Source organism: Dreissena polymorpha, chromosome 16 (genome assembly GCF_020536995.1).
Source record: "Dreissena polymorpha isolate Duluth1 chromosome 16, UMN_Dpol_1.0, whole genome shotgun sequence".
Lineage (NCBI taxonomy): Eukaryota > Metazoa > Mollusca > Bivalvia > Myida > Dreissenidae > Dreissena > Dreissena polymorpha.
In genome coordinates, this window is record NC_068370.1 from 9,726,318 (window position 1) to 9,749,426 (window position 23,109).

The 23,109-nt window shown below is 34.9% G+C and overlaps 1 protein-coding gene across 2 annotated transcripts in view; it reads left to right on the top strand.

Moving 5' to 3' along the window:
- Positions 1-19,091: 19,091 nt before the first annotated feature.
- LOC127861891 (ankyrin repeat domain-containing protein 29-like) overlaps positions 19,092-23,109 on the top strand; it is a 30,667-nt gene continuing 26,649 nt past the window's right edge. The window contains exon 1 of one of the 2 annotated variants that reach the window (XM_052400610.1): positions 19,092-19,228. In XM_052400610.1, the coding sequence (XP_052256570.1) occupies positions 19,217-19,228 (12 nt within the window). In that variant the 5' untranslated portion in view covers positions 19,092-19,216. The remainder of the gene's footprint in view (positions 19,229-23,109) is intronic. The other variant, XM_052400612.1, reaches the window with a different exon arrangement.

A 23,109-nucleotide genomic window follows, 5' to 3' on the forward strand; every position in this document is an offset into this window, starting at 1 on the left:
GTGAAAAGCAAATGGTGAGCAATTGAATCCTTATGGCGAGTAAGTTATTAAAACAACCTTTAAAGAATTTACGCGGTAGCAATTTAATTTCAGTACATGTATATTTCGTTTTTTTATAGCCATATGTTAATATTTGCTGATTTAAGTACCTTAATACGCATCTCAAAAAACGTGTTTTTATGAGTTCGAAATTGTTCCTGTCGTCTGTCAAGTTCCATTCATGAAAAGAGTGCGTGTTGCAACAGACCTGGAGTTATAACTAAATATAGACGTGCAATTAAGTACCTTAAGTATTTTAGGATGAACAATTTAAATCGGAATAAATGCACACGATGTGAAAATATTGACCCATTGAAACTATAGAACAAAATACGTTACTAAATATAGACTTGCAATTCAGTACCTTAAGTATTTTAAGATAAACAATTTAAATCGGAATAAATGCACACGATGTGAAAGTATTGACCCATTGAAACTATAGAACAAAATACGTTAATTTACGAATTGCAGTAGATAGTGCGTTCATAAAAAATATTGGTGACGGGTGTAGTAGAGTATTTATACGTAAATTTCAGTGCATGAAAATGAATAAAAATGAAATGGAAATACATTAAATGAAGCATCCAATTTCAGGCGAAAAATATTAAATATTAAATACTTTTTAATGTGGTTTGATCGCGAATTTAATACAATGCTCGTTGATATTAATATATTTATTATTAGAATACTTTTTTCATCTTTGTAATCATAAGTGGAGTTCGTGTGAATCCTGTATAAAATTATGAGAGATTGTAAATCAATGGCATTTACCTCTTTTTTTTCAAAATCTCACCACTGTAGACAATTAAAAGTAAATTACATTGGTGTTTGCATTTTTTGTGGCCGTTTGATTGGTCTACGTTCAAAAGTCGAACTTCATGTCATGTGACTGTAAGAAATATTAAATACGTTCAAAGAGCGAACAACTGCAGTGCCTTCAGCGCTTTGATGGTTAAATATATCATGAATTCGAGATTACCGACTCTTTTTTCCGACCACGATAAACTAGTAGTTACAACGTTATGATTCTATGTAAATATAGACCACACACCACTTAACAAAACACACAATTGATCGAGGTGGAATTAAAGCAATAATATAAATAAATTTATATCAACAATACACTAATATCAATACAAAAATAATGTACGCATAAACATGATATATCGTGTCAAACAAGTATCATGTGCAAGTAAAAAAGTAAAAACTCCTTGTATATTTGAAGATTATTTATTTATACATGACCATGTGATATATGCAAGAGCGTTTGCACTTTGAATTCACAAAACACTAGATTGCTCTGCGTGAAAATATTTTGAAAAATCCTAGATGAATATTTAATGGAGTTTCTCAAATGAATATCATATTTTCTATGACGTAGATGTTAAATGGGCGACACATGGTTAAATATAATTGAAAGTAAAGCACTAATTAATTTACCGGCCTTCTGCAAAATAAACATTCCTTAATGTTTATTTATTTATTCTTCCAATATAAAACAATTTTCACAATTTTCAATGTAAATTAAAAGCATACTCATTATAATTGGTCATTCAATTTAAGAATTATAAGAGACATTTTACTTTACGAAACTATCATTTTTACATTATAAAAGTTAGATTACCACCCTTAACCTTATCTAATAAATGCCATAAGATTTCAAATAAAAAAAAACACACACAAAAACTGAAATTTGTATATTGTGGCACTAGCGCGTAAGATAATAAATGTCCTAAAAGAGCCTTTATCAGCCATGGTCCGACCAGTTTGGTTAATGGTGATAATCTAATATTGAGTAAAATGCTACAATAACCTTTTAAATCAAATTTCAATTTTGTACAATAAAACTATTATTTCTATTTAAAATCTCACTGTTCCATGACAATCAGATATTTCACTGATCATAGTGTCAATTAACAGTGCATATTTACACTATAGTGTGAGTATTTATCAATAGATGTGTGTATTAATCAACAGATTAACATACATGTATTTCCAACAGGGTCAGCAAGCATTATTGCACATATGGACAATTTTGATTTTATTATTGGGTTTGGTCCCAATAATATAAATGTGTTATGTCTTACCTAAATATTTGACTCTAAGCAAACTTAATCTACACTCTGAAGTATGTAAGCCAATAGCTTGCCCTGATAAATATACATGTAAAATATCTAGAACTCTTAAATTTTGTACATTGGTAAAAACATGTAAAACATAATGATAAAATAACTAAATATGGTACATATATTTTGCACGTTTATCTAGTATAAAGTAGCAGGATTTTGCAGCTTCTTTAACAATATTAAAATTGGAAAGAATGAAATTGAACTTGTTGCAATCACTTAAATTTTGACACCCGTTATGTATCTGAGCAGCTTTTCTAAACAAAGAATCTCTAATTTCTGTATAAAAAGGACACTTGAGGATTACATGTATTTAATTTTTCACACCATCATTGCATATTGGACAAATTCTATCATTTTTTGCTAGTCTCTCATAGCGATCGACCAGTTTCAAGTCTTATTGGTGCCACACCACAACGGAATTTAGCCATTGCTGCCCTATGTTTTACAAGCATTATCACTTTAAGATAGTCCTCTGTTTCAAAGCTAAATTTAAACTCTATGTAAATCCTTAGCTTGTTATTACCACAGCCATGTAGGCCATGCAAATTATGTAATGACTCAATCCAATTATCTAGATATTGGTTTAAAAAATTTCTTGAGGTCTCTTTATAAAAGCTGTCTTGCATGTATGAACATTATCCATATTGATAAATTCTGCACAATAATATTTGCTAAACAATTCATGAACCAAGTAAAACCAATTTTTACATTGCCTACCACTTGCATCTTTACAATAGTTAAACACAACTTTGTTTATCCTGTTGTTATCCATTTTTGAAAATCTACAGTAAATAGTAGCAATACATTTCAATTGCCTAGAAAAAGTTGGCTTCCAGCCCATCTCACCGGCAACAGCAAGATTTGGCGTATATCGACCTGTCCCCATGTAAAAACGCATAGCACGATTTTGAATTACATCTATGCGTGTAAATTGTCTCGTTCCCCAGACAGCCGCCCCATATGAAATAACAGACCAAACTCAAGAGTCATAAAGTTTTGTATAAAAATTGAAGGGCCTGCCACCTATAGATTTGAACTTTGCAATGAGTAGGCCCAAAGCTTTTCCTGCTGCCTGTTACACAAACTTTGCAGTAAAATTGTAATCTAAATATTCATTTAACATAATTCCTGGATATTTATAATTATCTGTGTATTCAAGTTTCTCATCATTACACCTAAAAGTAAATTGAGATCTCTGCATGGATCTTGTTCTAAAATGTACAACATTACTTTTTTACATATTAATATTCATTTTATTATCCCGGCACCATTCACATAGACAATTCAACATTGTTTGTAAATCAGCATACATCAAAATAAACAGATGTTTACCATTTTCAATTTCTATACCTAAACCTAGTGCATTTAATTTAACAGCAAGATCATTGATAAAGCAGTTTAAAAGTATGGGCGATAAAGTACAGCCCTGACGCAATCCTATCTCAACATTAAACCACTCAGATTTAAAACCATTTATTCTAATACAAGACTGAACATTTGAATATAGTGACATAATAGCTTAAAACATTTTATTATTTACAACCATCTCAGCAATACGGTTCCACAAAATGGAACGGTCAATTTTATCGTACGCTTTCTGAAAGTCTATACATGCAGCAAAAGTTGGCTTTCGTTTCTTCAGCCGGGTATCTATAATGTTAAACTAACCAGATGATCACTCGTACTTCTCCCTTTTCTAAAACCGTTTTGTTCATCCTGGAGTACATTACTATTTTCTAGCCACTTTGAAATTCTGTCATTCATAATTGAACAATATAATTTATACATAGTGGGGGCCAGAGTTATCCCCCTGTATTACATAGGGTCTCTAGGATTCAACATATTTGACTTTGGTATTGGCCTAATAATTTCTTTCCCCCAATCAGTTGGAACTTTTCCAGTCTTAAAACAAACATTAAATAATTTATGTAAAAATAACACAAGTTCTATTTCTAAAAATGTCATAAGGAATATGATCTAAGCCACAGGCCTTATTTCTACCAGTTTTCAATATAGCTTGTTCTACTTCAAAAATTGATATATTATCATTAAACTCTTGTACATGTACCCCTTGAGGAGTTTCAAAACTAATATTATCGTCGCTCTGTCCTGTACTCTGATCTTGATAAAATAGACTCTCAAAGGACTGCTTTCAGTGATCAAGAACAACATGTGGCTGAAAATTAGCCATTCCATTGCTATCAACAATTTCCATTGGAATTACCTTATTTTTTTAGCTGAATGAACCCGTACTTTACCAACTGACTTACAAAATTTAGTCTGGTCATGTTCAATATTAGACAAAAGTTCTTCTTGCATTTTATACCAGTATCTTCTCTTAGCACTTTGTACAGCTTTATTAAAAGATTTTCTACAACTATTATTATGCATTTTGAGCTGCTTTTTATATGGGTGTGTACACTTTAAGCAAGCTTTTTCCGCATTACATGAAACATTCCACAAAAGAGTCATTTCATTAGCCCACCATGGCTAACCAACCTTTCGCTTCCTATTTGAAATTGACCCCCTATCGGCTACCTGTTTATATGGTATATGCTGAACCATTTCGGACTTACGCCTTTTACACAATGACAAGTAACACTGAGCAATACATTCTCGAGTACGAAAACCATGTTCCAAATCATATACTGATTGAAACAACTGATCGACAGTTTCTTCATTTTGAAGAAAGTGATCAGGAATTTTATCAGTAGAAAACTTAAGTTCATCGAGTTTCTCAGGCAATGGGAATTGATCACTCTCTTTCTGTTCAAAGATATGTTGTACATTCCAAATAAGAAGCGAATGGTCAGGTATACCAACTGGATGTAGAAATTGTATTTCCTCGGCCAGTTCTGCCGGCCGTATTACTTTAAAAGTATCAAATAAATGTAAATCTGTATGACGTATTAAACAATAATCTACAACTGATGTTCCTTCGGGTCGAATACAAGTGAAGTCATTTTTAATATAATTTCGACTATTTAACATACAAAATTTTGCATTGATTAAAAATTCTATAAAAGGTTCGCTGCACTCATTACATGTAAAATCAGCATCATTACGTATTGGTACATGTACATTATCAACTCCATCAATAAAATCAACCTCTTCTCCGCAGGGAGGCGGAAAACTACAACGGGCGAGGCATGGTCAGTGGTGATAACCCCAAAAAAGGGTTAGGGTAAGGGTTAGGGTTAGGGGTCGGGTTAGGGTTAGGGTTGGGTTTAGGCTTACCCAAACCCTAACCCGACCCCTAACACTAACCCAAACCCTAAGCCTAACCCTCTAACCCCCCCCCCTTGCGTAATACCATACCATGCCCCGCCCGTTGTAGTTTTCCGCCTCCCCTTCTCCGCAACGACTATTAAAATCACCACAAATCATTACAGTACCTCTATTCTGATACATATAAATATTACTCAAAGAAAGCATTTGCATCAATATTTCTAGTGGAATATTTTGGTGGCAGATAACATACACATAAAAAATAAGAAGTATTACTAGATTTATCTATCATCTGTATCCACAGTACATCTTCTTTACTTTTATCGACTACTGATATATCAAAATATCACACATATCTTTGTAAATCATGAAACCTACTCCGCCGTAACATGTCCGTGCATTTTTGTGTACATGTGTCCTATTGTTTCCTAACCATATATAATCATCAAAAGATAAAGTTTCTGCTAATTTCAAGTATGTTTCTGCTATGCCGATTATATCTAAGTCAAAATATTTGACACAAGCTTCTCTAAAATTATAATTCAAAGAGTCAGAGTCAGTGCTTCAATTATTAACGTTACAAAATCCAGCTGACCACTAATAGTTATTTCTCCATCCGCCACGTTGTTGACGTTGACCACCTTGACCACGCTGACCACCTCCACGACCTTGACGACCTCTACTACGCCCTCGTGTTTGGGAACAACCGCGAGGATTGTGATTTCTATCACTATGCGACTGAGAATTTCCCGATGATTCATGATGCGAATGCGAATTTTGTGCAGTTTCATGCTGCAATTTCGCATTGAACACCCTTGAACCATTAACTCGAATATCTGTTCGTCCATTTTTTATTGCATTAACAATGGTTCTCATACTTGTTTCCAAATCTCTTTCACTTTTGGATTTATCTGCACATAGAGATCATTAAATCTAACACTATCTTTAAGCTTGCTTTTTGCTTGTAACACTTGCTCTCTATTCATTTTTGTCGCCGCACCGTGCAACGACAACACCCGGTTTCCCATCTCGCGACTCCTTCCTCTCCACTCGTGAAATATTTATGTCTTTCAATCTCAACTCGTTTTGGATGACGTCACATTTTCCGATTGAGATTCTCCCCTTCGTGATACGGTAAAGTTCGCAAAATAAAGTTTTCTGCCAAAGAGTTTCGTTCAAAGACATTGACACCACTAGATAGTTGCTCCATTTTCTCAACTATTCCGCGATATCTGTCGACAGTTCCTTTTTGACATCTCCTATTCGACTTTCCGGGTCATTTTTTATTCTTGAAGTTTCTGATGAAATGCATTTGTCAAACATTTTTGTTAATTTATCGGTTACCTTGTCAGTTAAACGTTTTTCGACATTTTCCAGTCTGGCGTTCATGTCGTCATAACGTACCTCCATCTTTTCCTGGATCCCTTGAATATCCTTCGAGAGTTGTAGAAGCAGTTCACCATTGTTCAATATTTCGTCTGAATCTTGCTGATGTATAGGTGATTCATTTGACTTACATTTTTTCGCTTTATCGACACAGTCTTCCCGGTCCGTTTCTTCAGTCATTTTACGTTTTCTCTCAGGTGCCCATGTATCACTAACCTGACTAGTCACTTGGTGTTGTTTATTATTTACCATGATAATTTGCATAAATCACATTAAACGTACGTTAATACGCTGGGATAATAGTGTGTCATTGCACCAGATTAACTGTTTATACTATACCAGATGTACAGTGCCTGACCATATTAACGCATTTGTTTAAAATTGAACCGAAACGGTAATGAGTTGATTTTCTTGTCAACTGAAATGTAATTGTTTTGTGTAATGATGATGACAATGAAGTAAATAATACATATATAATTATTATATTCATGCTATTAAATTTTCTTCAATGGTTTGTTTAATTAGTAATACAAAATACACGTTTATAAAGCGCACAATCATTAAATTATGAATTCTGAAGTTAAGGCTGGTTTGACTTTTTCCTAATGATCATATGGCTGGCTTAAATCTAACTGTAACTCAGAGCAATGATGGTTAAAGCCTGCAGGGGTCAACGTTTTAACAATTAAAAACATGTTCATGTTGTTTAACTGAAAGACTTAATGAATGCCAAAATCTATCCCTTTTAAATGCACACGTTTAGCAGTGTTAATCTTTTTACAAATTAAGTCATTACAATATTTTATAAGCACGGGTCCAATAACCCGTGGCGAGTTCAAATATACGATTCAAAATTTGCTAAGGATCACTTTTTATAGAATGTGTAATTTGAAGTTCACCCCTAGCTAGATTCAGCCAGCGTCACGCACCAATGATAAATCAATACATAAAAATAAAATAAAAAAAACACACATTCTAATATCAAAACCGGCAAAATAACAATTTATTATGAACGTAATACAAAATTGAAGATAATGTGAAAATAAAAAGTGATCCTTACAAAAGTCACCCCCTGGCAAGTACATTATTTTGGCCAAGTTAAAGTTATTTAAAAATCATTAATCTGCTCGTCTTTGTATTTTAATGTGTGCGAGTAAATATACCATTTAAAAAAACGAAAATATCCAATTTCGTTGTTGTTTTTTTACTTTTACAGCAAGCACCTGCTTGTGCTTTGTCATCTTTATGCTTTTGACAATAATCTATAACATTTGATTACCAAAGCCTTTTATGTTACACTTCAAATATTAATCCTGTGGGCCTTGCCCTTTCAGAGCAGATTTTTCAAGCTTCATTTGTAGAACCCTGTTTTCCCCAAGACATTATTCAACTTACTGGAACCGTTTGAAAAAAAATGCGCATAGAGAACCACCCAAGAACCTTTCCTTTTAAGAGTGCTCTTATTTCGCCAAATGGTTCAGGAGGATATGTAGTTGGATGACAAAGTTCACAGACAGATGTAGTTCGATGACAAAGTTCACAGACAGATGTAGACATCTGTCTGTGAAGTTTGTCATCGAACTACATCCGTTTATTAACTTTGTCATCGAACTACATCTGTCTGTGAACTTTGTAATCGAACTACATCTGTCTGTGAACTTTGTCATCGAACTTCATCCGTCTGTGAATTTTATCATCGAACTACATCCGTCTGTGAACTTTGTCATCGATCTACATCCGTCTGTGAACTTTGTCATCAAACTACATCTGTCTGTGAACTTTGTCATCAAACTACATCTCTCTGTGAACTTTGTCATCGAACTACATCCGTCTGTGAACTTTGTCATCGAACTACATCCGTCTGTGAACTTTGTCATCGAACTACATCCGTCTGTGAACTTTGTCATCAAACTACATCTGTCTGTGAATTTTGTCATCGAAGAAAAAACTTGAATTATCTCAAGCCCACATTCGTTCAGTCCATCGACTTAACAGTCACGATTCAACGGACGCGAAAGACCTGAAACATTTATTATTTTATAAATATTTCTCTTGACTATGAGTGTTAGTTTGTGCTGTCTGTTTCGTTAATCGTCATGCTTTGGCCAATGGTTTTAAACACAATATATCAAAACACTAGTAAAAATGACACTATCGTCAAGCTCGAAAACAATATTATTGACCTTTCAACTTTACCACACAGCTTATTTCATAATGCGGTGTGGTGGTTTGAGTGTCATTATGACCTACAGAGCTATGTCAGCGGGATTGTTTACTCCTGACAGAGCTTCCTAAGCAATCTCCAAGCAGAGTTGTCGTTCCTTGCTCTCACATACAACTCTGCGAAATGCTCAGCTTGCCATTTTGCCTATAAAGTAGGTAAAACCGAACAAACGCATTCAATGTATATTTGATTGGATATTTAAGATCGCATGCATTAAATTAAGAAATATGACTTAAATGTACGATAAATCGTGCAAAAACTTGCGAGTTTAAATGCAACTCTTTGAAACTATTGTATTGCCCATTTACGCAGATGGGATCATTCCACGCACTTCACAAATGTAAGCAATTGAACATAATTTTTATTGAGTGACGTTAGGAATTGCTTCGACGTATGTATGTATGTTGGTTTCTTAACATAAAAAAAACATATCAATTTTATAATAATGAATTAAGACTGATATAAGATATCATGGTATGAGATGGTTTTCTTTAATGCAGTGAATGCAATGTAGCCGTTGTGCAAGAGATTGTTTAGTATACTGTTACCTCAACGATGAACGCATGGAATGATCATGACATGAATGAGACGCTTTCATAACAATAGTCCGTTCTGAGCCCAACACAGAGAGGAATGTAATGTAACCGTCGTGCAAGAGATTGCTTCCTAAGCTGGACAGGTTGAAGGGTGGAAAAGATCTAAACGTTGGCCACCTTTCCCAGCCACCTTTCCTCAATGTGGAGAGTTATGGATCACTGAGACAAAAAAAGCGGAGATGCTCTAAAGCCTTGACCGGCAAGTCATGACAATAAAGACGGATTCACTGGGCCTGAGAAGGCATAACAAAACATGAAAGGCTTTCTTCTCCAAGGATGACCAACAATGGATTTCTGCTCTGCTTCCCTTGGGCTGGTAAATTGTCGGACCCCATTCCTCAATGGTGCCAAACCAAAGATACCGTAGGTCGCCCTGTCCAACTGTGAAAAGACAGGCTATAAAGGCAGAGGGTAAATGCAACTAGACAAGAAAGAACATAAACACCCAAGAGACCCCTCAACTGTTTAACATATGCTATGGAATGCAGAGAGAATTGTGACTAAGTTCAGGTTTGGCTAGTCAGACCAGTGCCCCTGTTAGACTGGCAGCATGAAAACAGAACACTCGCTACGGTCCTGCCCACTACATGAAATATTAAGGCGCAATATCTTTGCGGAGGAGACCTTAATGCCAAGGAAGCAGTCTGGAGGATGTGCAGCACATGGTTACCTTTAACCCATGTATGCCTAGTGGACTCTCCCATCCTTCTAAGTTGGATCAATTTATTATAAAAATTAGGGATGTCTAGTATGTTTATTTCTATATTTAGAATATTTCTTACAGAAATTCCTTCAAGCAAACAGCGCAGACGCTGCATCATGCGGCGTCTCATCTGGGTCTACGCTGTTTGCCAAGGCCTTTTTTTCTAGACGCTAGGCATGGGTTAAGCAGAGCCGGTTTTTCCATCTGAATGATCAACATGAATAATGAGAAGTTATAACTTTATTGTATGATGTTGAAATTATTGTATTTGATATATGCACGTTATGTGAGGATCTGGAGGAAATCTTTCCTTTGATCCGATTATTCACATGTGACCTATTGACTTTGCTTGTCTTACTCGGGGAGACAAACTCACCTTCTAACCACTATGGTATTCATAAGAGAAGTCAAATTTCAAAGTAAGTCATAAATATGTGCCTAGGTAGAATATTTTCTTTTAGAAAGTTATTCGCTCGGCGTTTTCGGAGAAAACCCGAGGTATTGTCATAGCCAGCTCGTCGTCTGACGTCCGCCGTCCGCGTCGTGCTAAACCCTTTACATTGGCTCTAAAATCAAAGTAATTCCACCTACTACTGTGAAACTTCATATGGCTATGCACCATGATGATTTCTAGACGCACACCCATTTTGGGGTCACAAGGTCAAAGGTCAAGGTCACTGTGACCACTAAATATTTTTGACAAGCTTTCATTTATTCAAAACTGCACCCGTAGCCGAGCATGGCACTCGTTATGCGGTGCTCTTGTTTTAATATAATTATACAACGTGTCATTGCCACAATTGTTCACAGATTAGACAATAAAAAATATGTCTGCATATATATATTTTATCTGCAATATATCTAAACCTTTCTACAACTCGATGATTGAAAAAAGACACTTTACGGTCAGCGCTTTATATGGCCAGTCCATCGTCAAAAGTTGTGATGTAAACCTCCTAGAAGCCACATTATAGACCAATTTTCTTCAATGGTCAGAACATTTAATACTGTCTAAATGGAATCTCGAGTTGTAATTTGGTAACGAAGTATCAAAGACTATGCCCGTACGTTGACTCGAACAACTTTGGAAGTACTTTTTTCCCAATTACCATGGATGGAACTTCCTAAGATTATTTTGTCCTATTGCTTTCTATGTCGAGTTTGAAATTTGTTCCTGTCCGTTTAAAACATTTTCGGCTAAAGTATTTTTGTCTAGTGTTGCCTCACTAACACGGCTTCTATTGCATTGAGCAAACCAAAATTAATATATCTACTAAAACCATCAAACAACCATTGTGACTGGATTATGCGCGGACGACCCATTGTTCCCTACATAAAGAGCAAAAGTAGGCATCAATACGTAACAACGTTTTAAAGGAATTATAATTGTTATTGTCGTATTTACAGCCTAGTGACGTTATTTATTAGACATGTTCACAAATTCGCAAAATGACGATAATAAAAAATGTCATTATTATACTAAAAAACTAAAAAAGATAGGTATGATGTAGTTTATTCACATAATCAAAATAACACATTTTAGCGAAACGTGCTACGGCCGTCGACATCATTTGCATTGTGAATACTTGAGGCACCGTTTATTTCCCGATCTTCATGGAACTTTCTCTGAACAATTGCCGTATTAATATTTCGGCCAATTTTGGAACAGGGTTTCTGTAACATAGAAGACAAAACGTGTAAACACTAAAGGCCGCACCTATATTGTCAAATATTCATGAAACTTTGCGAGAACGTTTGTCCCCATGATATTTCGAATTAGTTTTATACGTGGTAACGTAGAAGTTAAAATTGTCCCCCCAAGTATAGCTCGACCGAGTCCGTACAGGAGTACGTTTTGTTAAAAATTCTGTCACTAGCTCGACTTAAGGAAAAAGTTGTGAATACTCGTCAGGCCACATTTATTACCCAATGTTGAAACGTGGTCTGCACATTCTAATGATTTCGCCACCGAGTGAAATATGATTCCTGTCCACATACATGCATCAATGAGGCGGGTCAGTTTACCTTATCTGATTGAATGAAAAACATTTGAACACTTGAGAAATAATATATGTAACCCACTCACGTGAAACTTGCTTACAATCTTTTAAAAATGTTGTGTGATGCAGTAACTGGAATGGGTTGAAATGATGGTTCCAAGTGTGTGGGAAGATTTATTGAAAAACGTAGTGAACAACTACACGGCGAGTCCGTTTAATTGAACAAGGACGTGTTGCATTGATATCCGATTATCCCCCGCTAAATTTGTTAATTGATAGGTGTTATTTCCAAGCTTGCAAACGTGGTATAAGGTCGTTTCGGCCCTAAACCAAATCGGCCTCGATGAGTACACCTTAGACAAATCGGCCTCGAGTCTTTTCGGCCCCATATCTAAGACGTTTCGACCCCAAAAGCATAGTCATTTCGGCCCCAATTTATTCAATCTACTTTTCTGGTGTGATCTTTTTGAAAACCTGGGGAAAATGTTTTTTTAATAAATTTTATTATTTTTTACATGTAATAGAATAACATTCTGTTTTGGTTTTAAATCGAAATGCATTTATAAAGTATTAATAATAATATTATTTAATATTATTATTATATAACCGATAAATTGGCGTCTTATACTATAAATTATTATTTTAAATTTCATTGAACTCCATCAATAAATAATTTAACTCATTTAAATGATTTAAGACTGCAATGACATTTTAATACATCGTAAACACTGTAAAAGATACTTTTACCCGTGTATCTATATGTACCTTTTAATATGTTTTAATGATATTTATATCACGATAAATCGGTCCATAGTCTCTTTTAACTCAAATTGAGTGGTTTTGTACATGTTATTGTATGTATTTTAACTAAACTACCTTTTATTATATTTTATTAAATGAAACATGTTTAAATTAATCATATTTACAATTGTTTGTGCACTACGATACCTTAAAAAAAGTTATTAAAAGTATTTGAGATCGCAATACATGTTAGCATCCGTACTGAATTAATACGATAATACATCATTGTATTTTTTTTTCGCAAACATATTTTTTTTTATTTGGATGCCTATGTGTTTTATGTGAAAAAAAAATTGCCTCCTGTCACATATGCTCTACAACAACCCGACTTTACAGCGTTACATCGAATAGCTAGCTGTGTAGGAGTTTTGCTGTTAATCGATCGATTTTTTTCCTTGTCATTATTTTTGTCACAATAATACTAAGTCAACCATTCATAATAAATAATAATCAACACCTACAAAAACCTAGCCCGATCACACATTTTCCCAAGTACATGTAAAATTGACACATACAGTTTGTAACGCGCTTAATATCTTCTATCTTCCACGATCAATTAGCACCGTCTTTAATAATGGGGGGCTCTATTTAAAAACGGATTACTGAGAACTTAAAGAGTGAAAGCCGAAGAATTTGAAGCATACGATTATATCACCTGTAAATCTTGATTTATCAACCTCATTACTAGTTTACAAAGAACTCAAACCTTCGGTCCTACTTAACACTGCAAAGGACATGCAAAGACACACAAAAACAGACAAAGACATTCAAAAACAGACAAAGACATGCAAAGACATGCAAAGATCTCTATTTTATATTCCTTAGCAATATGATCAAAATTATCCGCTTTTTATCAACATCAGACACAGTCAGACGGAAAATACTTGATATTGCAACATAAATATACATAAACACGTTCATGCATTATTTCATCAAGATGTTTGGTGGCGATAATTATTATGTATTATACATTTGAAATGTGCGTCGATACGGGTGAGAAATCTGCAAAGCTGGTCAATTATTCGTGTCATAAGCGCTTAGTCTAAGTGATTTATGGTAAAACTTCTTGTATCGACAATACTCTAACATTGATATAGTAAGATCCTAATATATACCGGTTTACTAGCCCATCGTGTTGCAATAAACGAGACGACGCTCAGAAAAATATATATACTTAATTCGTGTCGAGCCTCATACATTAAAAACGATGGACGGTTATCCGTTCTCTATTTATCTTAAAATTGAACAAATAATATTAATTTTATTTTATTTTGAACCTGACTCATTGTCATAAACAATGATGACTTTAGAGATGATTCCCGTACTATGGCTTCATTGGTCATTGTCGACTCGGGAACTACTTACATGTAGCCCGGGTACTCTTTAGTATACTTACATGTACCCCGGCTACGGTAAATATATTAAAACGTACCCGGAAAATTTAACGCTACATCGGTCGTTGTCGGCTATTTTTATTTATTTTTTTAATTTACTATATTCGCATTTATGTCAATTTTCTATAAAATGGTCTCTATATTATCGGAACTCATACTCAAAAAGCATGTTGATGCATTTTTTAAAGAGAAGTTTGTTTAAGATAATCGGTAGCGCGTTTTACGACATCGGATTTGGGGCGGGAATATAACTCGGGTACAGTCTTATATCGACCGGGTACGATTAAGTATATTTACCGTACATAGGTACAATAATCACTTTTGGATGCTGTATTGTAAAGAATATATATTTTTTGTTTAAAAAGAGGAACGTATTAAGGACAGGTTACTTATGACTAGTTGTGTAGTGGTACACTCCCAAAATAGACGTTCTATAGTCTCCTCATTATTTGAACAAGAAGAGCATATGGGTAATTCCAACATTTCCTAAATGTGCTTTAGTTTGTTATACCAATACGTGTAATTCTGTGAATAATTCTACACTGGAGTGGAACCATTGGAAATGTGACTCGGTATAAATTATAAAAGGCAAAAGGAAAAACATTTTCCATTCGGCATCACTGATTGGTGTATTTAGATTAAAACTCCATTTCTTTGATTGCTATTTTATTTTCAGTTTTTTAACACATCATGCATTCGTTTCGACCTCGGTTCTGGACTTAAGATTATCTTTAAACGTGGAGGAATAAAGGGCCATTCTTATTTTCAATTTGTATTATGGTCCAATTTTATATTGTGCATTTTGAAATTAATAATTACAGACTTTTAACACATTGATACCTGAGAAAATACATTTCAAGTTCGTATGTATGAAATTCATCTTCTGATAAAAAGTTCCCATCATTATCAACGAGGGCCCCAATGTAATTGTATGTCATTGTACCAAGAATTGAATAGTATATGCTTTTATTTCCATTAAGTTTCTGATAATTTTAGAAATAGTGGATAATAAAATATATAGGCTAATCACAGGCTAATCTGGGACGACACTTTACGCATATGCATTAAGCCCGGTTTTCTCAGAACGCGACTATATATATATGTATATATTAATATAGCTCGTTGGGTCATTGTCGACCTGAAATGGCCCACAAGTCACCCTATGGTGACTTCAAGCTGATTCATGTCACCTTGGGGTGACTTCAAGCCGACTCTATGGTGACAAAAATCGGCCTATAGTCACCCTCGGGTGACTTGTGGGCCATTTCAGGTCAACAATGACCCAATTACCATTAATATACCCATCCTTTTTCACTTATTCTGATTATCATGTTTGTTTGTTATTCAGTGACCGTACAAAAACTCTACCTTCAGGTTATCTCAACAGCTAAGGAACAGATATTTAGATCGGCCAATGATATAATCAGCGAGCAGCTACATAATAATGTCACAGGTCAAGAGTTCAATCTCCCCAAACCGTCAAACCTGCATCGAGCTGCAAACCGTATTTGGCAAAAGATGAGACCGGAAGAACCGAAAGATCTCAATTTTCAGGTATGTATTGTTTTACTATATATTACTTGTATATGAGCTTAAACCCTTGTGGTCAAAACAGATTTCAAAATATTTGCGTCTATGCAACTCCTAGCTCCAGCAGAAGAGGTGGTTTTGACATCTGGTGTTGCTTCCAAATTTGTAACCTCCGATTTTAGCCAAAACTTTAGACACAACTATAAGACGTCGATAAGCGTGCTATAATAGGGGCTATAACGGGTAATATTTGTTATAAATAGTCACAAGTTTTTCTCCGACAGATTTTTAAAAATACTCCTTGTATTTTAAAGCCTGTGCATTCAGCCTGTGCAAAGAACACAGGCTAATCAGTGACAAGATTTAATGCAAAAGTACGCCTTACCCTCATAACTCCAGTACATATTGTCGATACATGTACATATTATTATGAATTCTAAATTGTTAAATAGTCCATGTATTTTAAAGCATGTGCATAAAGCTGATCACTGCAGGTAAATTGTGTTTGAGTTTTCTTATCATCTGTTGATATCAACTTGGCGGCAGTGTACATCTGCTGGTCATGAAACACATCTGGTTGAAATTAGACAAGAAATCATTCAAAGAGCCATTCATAGTTTTATCTGCAGAAATATATAATGAAGGCACATTGATTCAAAAAAGTAAAATTATCTACATTAATTTATATTATAAGTTTTTTTTTAAACGAAGTAGATGGGAAATCCATACTCAAGCATGTTAAACGAGTTAAACATTCCCAATATTATTTTGTTAAATGGGGCCGAAACGTCTAGGGGCCGTTTTTGATCGGGGCCGAAATGTCTAGGGCCGAAATGACTAGGGTCGAAATGGTTTGGGGCCGAAAATTCAAGGGGCCGAAATGGTTTGGGGCCGCTATGTCCCAAAAGCGCAAACTTTACGAAACTCTGTACACAACTTCTACGGAGACGCTGATTAATACGCTTTTATAAAGATTTAATGAAACATAGAAAAGCAGTTCTCAAGAACAGGTCCATATTTGAAAAAAAAATCCAAAATGCAGTGTAATGTTTTTTATGGGTGCTATTAAACGAAGGTGTATAATGAAAATTTGTTTCCTCATTTAGCCGTGTATAAACTCGCCAATTTTTTTTAATTTAATTAATATAATAATCTATCAAAAAAACTTATTAAATTTGTTTGTTTCAGTGAAGAAGTGGTGAAAAGGCGATGCGTAACGAATTTTGCGTGACTTTGACCTTGGTTCGGGGGCTTTGGTCCACGCAGGCTAATCGGGCACGACACTTTTCGCTCTGATTTTTTCCGCTTTGACACTTCCCGCTTTGATATTTTTCGTTTCAAGAATTTCTCGTCTTAGCAAAAATCAAGTTAAGACGGTAAGTGTCGTCCAAGATTCGCACAAGCTAATCTTGGACAACACTTCACGCACATACATTAAACCCATTTTTCATCGAGCACGGCACAAATGGTTTGCGTCGCAATTTGACATGCATCATCCTCTTGTGCATATACCTTGGTAAACATTAATATCAAGTGTCCATAAAATCGGACAAAGTAGTTCCGATATATTGTTCCGAAGGTTGATGAGCATGCGTTACGGAAACGCCAAAGCCATCTCTACAAGCTGACAGATGTTGGTCTGGTCCTACGTACATCTGCAGGTACTTTGCCAGGCTGTCAAGAACACAATAGCGAATGAAAGTTGTTTTTCCCCGGGGGTAACTTCCTATATAGGGGTGTGCCAAAATATGGGGTGTGTTTTTCGTCTAAAATTATAGATATGGGTATGTTTTTGAACATCTAAGTAAAGATATGGGTATTGAAATCAGAAATTTGCTTGTATATAAATGCATATAGATTTGAAAGTATCAGTATCAAAATAGGTATGATAAATTTCATTCTTGTATATAAATGGGAATCAAAAAGTAAATTTCAGTAGCGAAAAAGATGCAGAAACTTGACTGTTTTTATCTGTTTGCACAATTTTGACGGACGGGATTGTGTGCATATTTTCATTTCCTGTCGAAGAATGCAGTTTGCTGGTTGACTGTAAGACGGCTTCACTATATTAGGCTGTACAGATCGCTCAGGTTGGTCGATAAGCTTCGTAGTGCAGGACATTGCCATGCCGTCGGTATCGCTGCCGTTGGTTTTCTCTGCCGTAACGAGTGGGGGGTATAGCTGCGTTTGAGTCGCAATCGCCGCGTTTGGTGATCCATGATTAACTAGTGGCAACGGTGTCGCTAATAGAAGGGGCAGTGGCGGAAGCATTTACCTCGGATGGATGCAGTTTTGACTGGTCAACATTTTCGGGACTTAATGGGAACAGTCCACAACGTACAAACTCATGGATCGCGTTCTCAATCTTTGTGACATCTTCCCAATATTTTCGGAAAACACCTGGAAATTGCCGTTTAGTGAAACTTTGGCCTAGATATTCTGTTAGCCAGTACTTCACTTGCCGTTTCCATGATGATTTCAGTGGCCCGAAGAAACCAACATCACACGATTGCAGCAAGTGTGTGGCGTGTTCAAGGAGACCGTAGAGAGTTATCTGGTTCTCGTGGCAAAACTGCGCCTCAGCGAGGCTCAAATGCGTAAAGTGTCTATATATTGAAATGGGTCCACTTTTTCAACAATGGTATCGTATACAAATGGGTCTGCTTTTTCAAAAATCTTGTTTCAATATGGGTCTACTTTATCAGAGTTCCGGTATAAAAATGGGTCACATTTCGGGAGTCTCAGTGGGACACCCCTACCCTAAAATTTGGGAAGTTACCACTCCCACCCCCTCCCTTTTTACTCCAAGTAGCAGTGGTTTGAGCCCGAGGGTTGAATCAGTTTTTCTTTTTTTAACTCTAATCTCTTTTATACTGGAGCTATTAAGTTGCGATGCTTACATTAATCAATTAAAAAAAACATTAAACGACAAACTTCAAAACATGCCATCATCTTTTGAAACGATCCTTTTAATTGTGTCGGACGATTTGACCGAAAGTTAGCAAAATCAGTTCATTGTAACCTGCCACTCGGTGATATTTTCTTGGGTGTAATTCTTGATAGACAGGAGCCGTAACTCTACTGACAGTTCACGATTTTCCTAATTTGGCAGCAAACAATAATTTGTAATACGTTTGCTTTACTGGAAAATTTAACGAGCACGTGCTGTACCCTTTAGTTTTACAAATGTCTTTAAAGGTAGGTATGTATGACTGCATTTCAACAGTAATACAAACACATGTCCCATAATAGCTCCAAGTCCAACCAGGCTAGGCAAACCAACTGTGCATGTTCCTTTGACATCTGGCATATTCGCATCACCACGCTTTCTCGTTGATAGTAATTGCAATACATAGTTTTGAGGAAATTTAATTCTTATACAATTCCAAATTCATTATAGTAAAGATGTGATTTTGGAGCAGAGACTGAATGTTTTTCTTCTGAAATCTCCATGGGTCAGTGTAACAAAAGCATAGATATGCCAGGAAAGGGCTTGGCCTGAAGTTTACATTTTTATAAATTGCATTAATTTTAAGGCATAAAGAAACCTGGTTGTTGATGGTGCATATATTTGGCAGTTTCACATCATATCATGAAAAATATATCCTCCAATTACCTTGAGTCCAGCGGTTAAGGACACAACTAAAATAATTTCTGAATTAATTCAAACAGAGCCGCAATAAGTGATGTACCTTTAAAGATTTATTTCATTCCCATTAAATCCATGTTAAAATTGTTTAATTACAGTGTGTTAAACCACTCGAAGCCGATGGTTCCATACACTCCCGCAAATACCATACACATACGCACGTTGTTTACCTTGAGTCGAGAGGTCACATCCAAAAAGCGAGAGTACTCGATTGCAATAGGCATGAGGTCAACAAAACTTCGAAAATTCGATTCACTGAACAAATTTAGAGAAACTGAAAGTTTATTTAAACTTTTTTTATAACTTCTATTTACCATTTAAAAAGTTTCTGTTTTATTGGTCGAACTTCTTTTGAGCAACATTGACAGGAAAAAGTTCTTAAGAATTGAAAAAAAAAACGTTCGCATTTTGTTCAAATAAAATTTCTGCATACATGTTACTATTAAAAGATTTGAGAAAGTTATCATCCAATTGGGACAGGATATACCCACTGAACATGTGGATAACAGGCATGTCACCTATTTTCGTGATGCGCGCGCACAGATTGTTCCATGCAAAATTTTCTGGGAATCGTGAAAAAGTAAAAGAATTTTCGTTTCAAAAAATCAAATCCATGAAAGTATGTGTTTTCACTAGCGCAGTGGTATGCAGTTTATGTGCAATTTTAATGAAGAGTACGGAAACAAATGCATGGAATAGGCATAAATTTGTATTATCAGTTGAAGTAAGATTTTTAAATGCAATTAAACTGTTTTTTCCTTATTTTATTCGTGTTTGAAATTTATTTCAAGCGTAGTAATGTTAGTAAAACAAAATACTCGGAGCGCATGCATGTTACGTAATCACGAGAGCCACGTTCTTAATGTCAACAAGGTGATCGAAATTGGGTTATGCTCGAAATAAGGGAATCGTACGATAGGGGAAAATGAAAATAATCTCAGTTTTCTTTAGTGCTCAGACAGTCGTATAAACTTGTCCAATAGAAACACAGATGCTTTGTGTCACAACACATAAAAATGTCATGATCATGATCAAGGACTTCTAGAAAAAGACGACCAAAAACCTAAGAAACAATATAATTTATAACAAATTGTTCTATCTTGCCAAAAGAGAAAACAATTTACCGTAATAACTCTATATTTTCGGACACTTAAAAATAATTATTTTTTTCGTGTCCGAAAACTTAGATACAAAAAATATTCACAAAATACAGATGTCCGAAAACTTAGAGTCGAATATTGAAGTGTCCGAAAATAGCGTAAATTGATTCAACGACTACCGGTAATAGCACACGCTTGTAAAATACCATGCCGTATAGTATAAATAACAGTTATAAAAGTTTGCACTGCATTTAAAGTAATTTTAAAAGCTTAATTTATTTGACAGAAAGTTACTACAAGGCTGTACTTTGACCAACAAGTTCAAAGATGAGCATGTGATGTACCGATACTCGTAGTATGATCCTGTAATTAACGCAATAAAAACAAGCAAACTAAGAATTCTTTGTTTGTTAATTTCCGATAGTTGTTGTCAAACACCTTCCATTGTTCGTAAAACATGCAATAGGGTACATCAAACTTTGAAGCGTTTAGTATTTGTCACAGTTATTTAACTGAGAATGTGTAGTACCACTGCGGTAGATAATTGAATTGTTAATTGGCACTACCCCTGGTAATTGTCATAACGCTTATTATATCGGGTGAAACCATTGTTTAATACCGGTTTACAAGGTTATTTACCCCATAACGCAAATGTAATGGTCCGTTGCCCTCAGGCATGCACCTTCCATGTTTTATGATTTTAATCTGGTTGTAAAACCCCATGATCGAAGTGTCATTAGATATCGAAAACAGAACTGAAATTTGGTAACATAGCGCTGTACAATATATTGTCCGAAAACTTAGAGACATTAATTATGGACGAAAACTCGTGTGTCCGAAAATTAAGTCACGAAAAATAATAATTTTTGCTAAAATTATTATTTTTTTTTTTTTGAAAGAAGTCTAATGCGTATTTTATCTTAATTTCAATTCAATTACATCTAACAACGTATTATATGATTTTGTTCTTTTAATTTGAATGATTATAAAGAGTTATATCAAATTTAGTATTTCCCTAATCAGTGGACTTTTCATGTGGAAAAAAAGGCTAATGAATTTATTTTCCCAATTTCATGAAAATGCCGATAAAATTCCCAATTCCAAAGCCATGGGCTATCTTCCCAAAAAGTGGGAAAAAAAACCTGCCGAAAACTTAGAGTGTCCGAAAACATAGAGTAATTACGGTTATTCAGAAACACATTCCCATGAGTTTTGTAAATTTCCTTTTTCTAATAAATGTTGTAAAATATACATTGTTTAATCGATTTTCTGAACATGTGAACCTGTGATAATTATTCATTGAAATTCTATTCAAAATCTTTGCGTTTTTGTTTACTTAAAAAATATGTTTTTTGTTTATTTAAATAATAATTCATTACTAATTTAGTAATGTTTTTTGTACACAATACACAAATAATTAATTTATTTGCAATTCAGTACATCTGAAATATTTGTGAGGATGAAGCCCATGAATGCATCTTTTATCATGACAACTTCAAAAGATATTCTTTTCTTCAGTTATTGATCCTCCATTAGGTTTGAACTCATTTATTTTAGCTTGATTGCATTGAAAGCCTAAGGCTTATACAAAAGCTCTCGACTCTGTTTCCTGGGCCTAGAAACAGTACTCGGTGTTTTGGGGGGAGATCAAAAGAAAGCTTCCACGATGGGGATCGTACGCTAGGCGGACACCATATCCATTACACCACAGTGTGACGGGACAACTATGGCTTGATTTGGTGTCCCATGTCTGGCCACATTAATTATTCAACTCTTCGTCATAACATCAAACAGATGACATAATGATACACTGACAGAAATCATGGAATTTCGTGCCAGACATTACAATAGTGTGTACATGTAGTTATAAAAGACCGTAAGCTAATATATTACAGATCATTTTTGTCACTACAACGTGGGTGTTTAGACCATTTTAAAAAATTGCTTTGTTTCAGTTTCAAAGAATCTTATTAAATGCATTGTCAATAATATTCCATATATATTTTTCCTGAAACATTTTGCCTTTCTTCAAAGCTGTTCAGTGGATTATTAGATTCGTTGATAAGTGAGGTATAGTATCATAGTATAATTGTATTTAAAATGGACAGTATATCCCAGTGTGTTTGGTGTATTACTTTTTAAAGTTAAACATTGGGTTTGGTGTTAATTTTATATAGGGGGGTTTTGGTATATGTAACCAGATTCATCTTTTTACAAAACCTCAAAGATCAAGTGAACCATGTTATGTGAAACCTTAGTCAGTTACCTTCCCATAATACCCACTAAACAGATAGATCCTTATAGTAAGTTGGTGTCAGTTTTTAAATAGC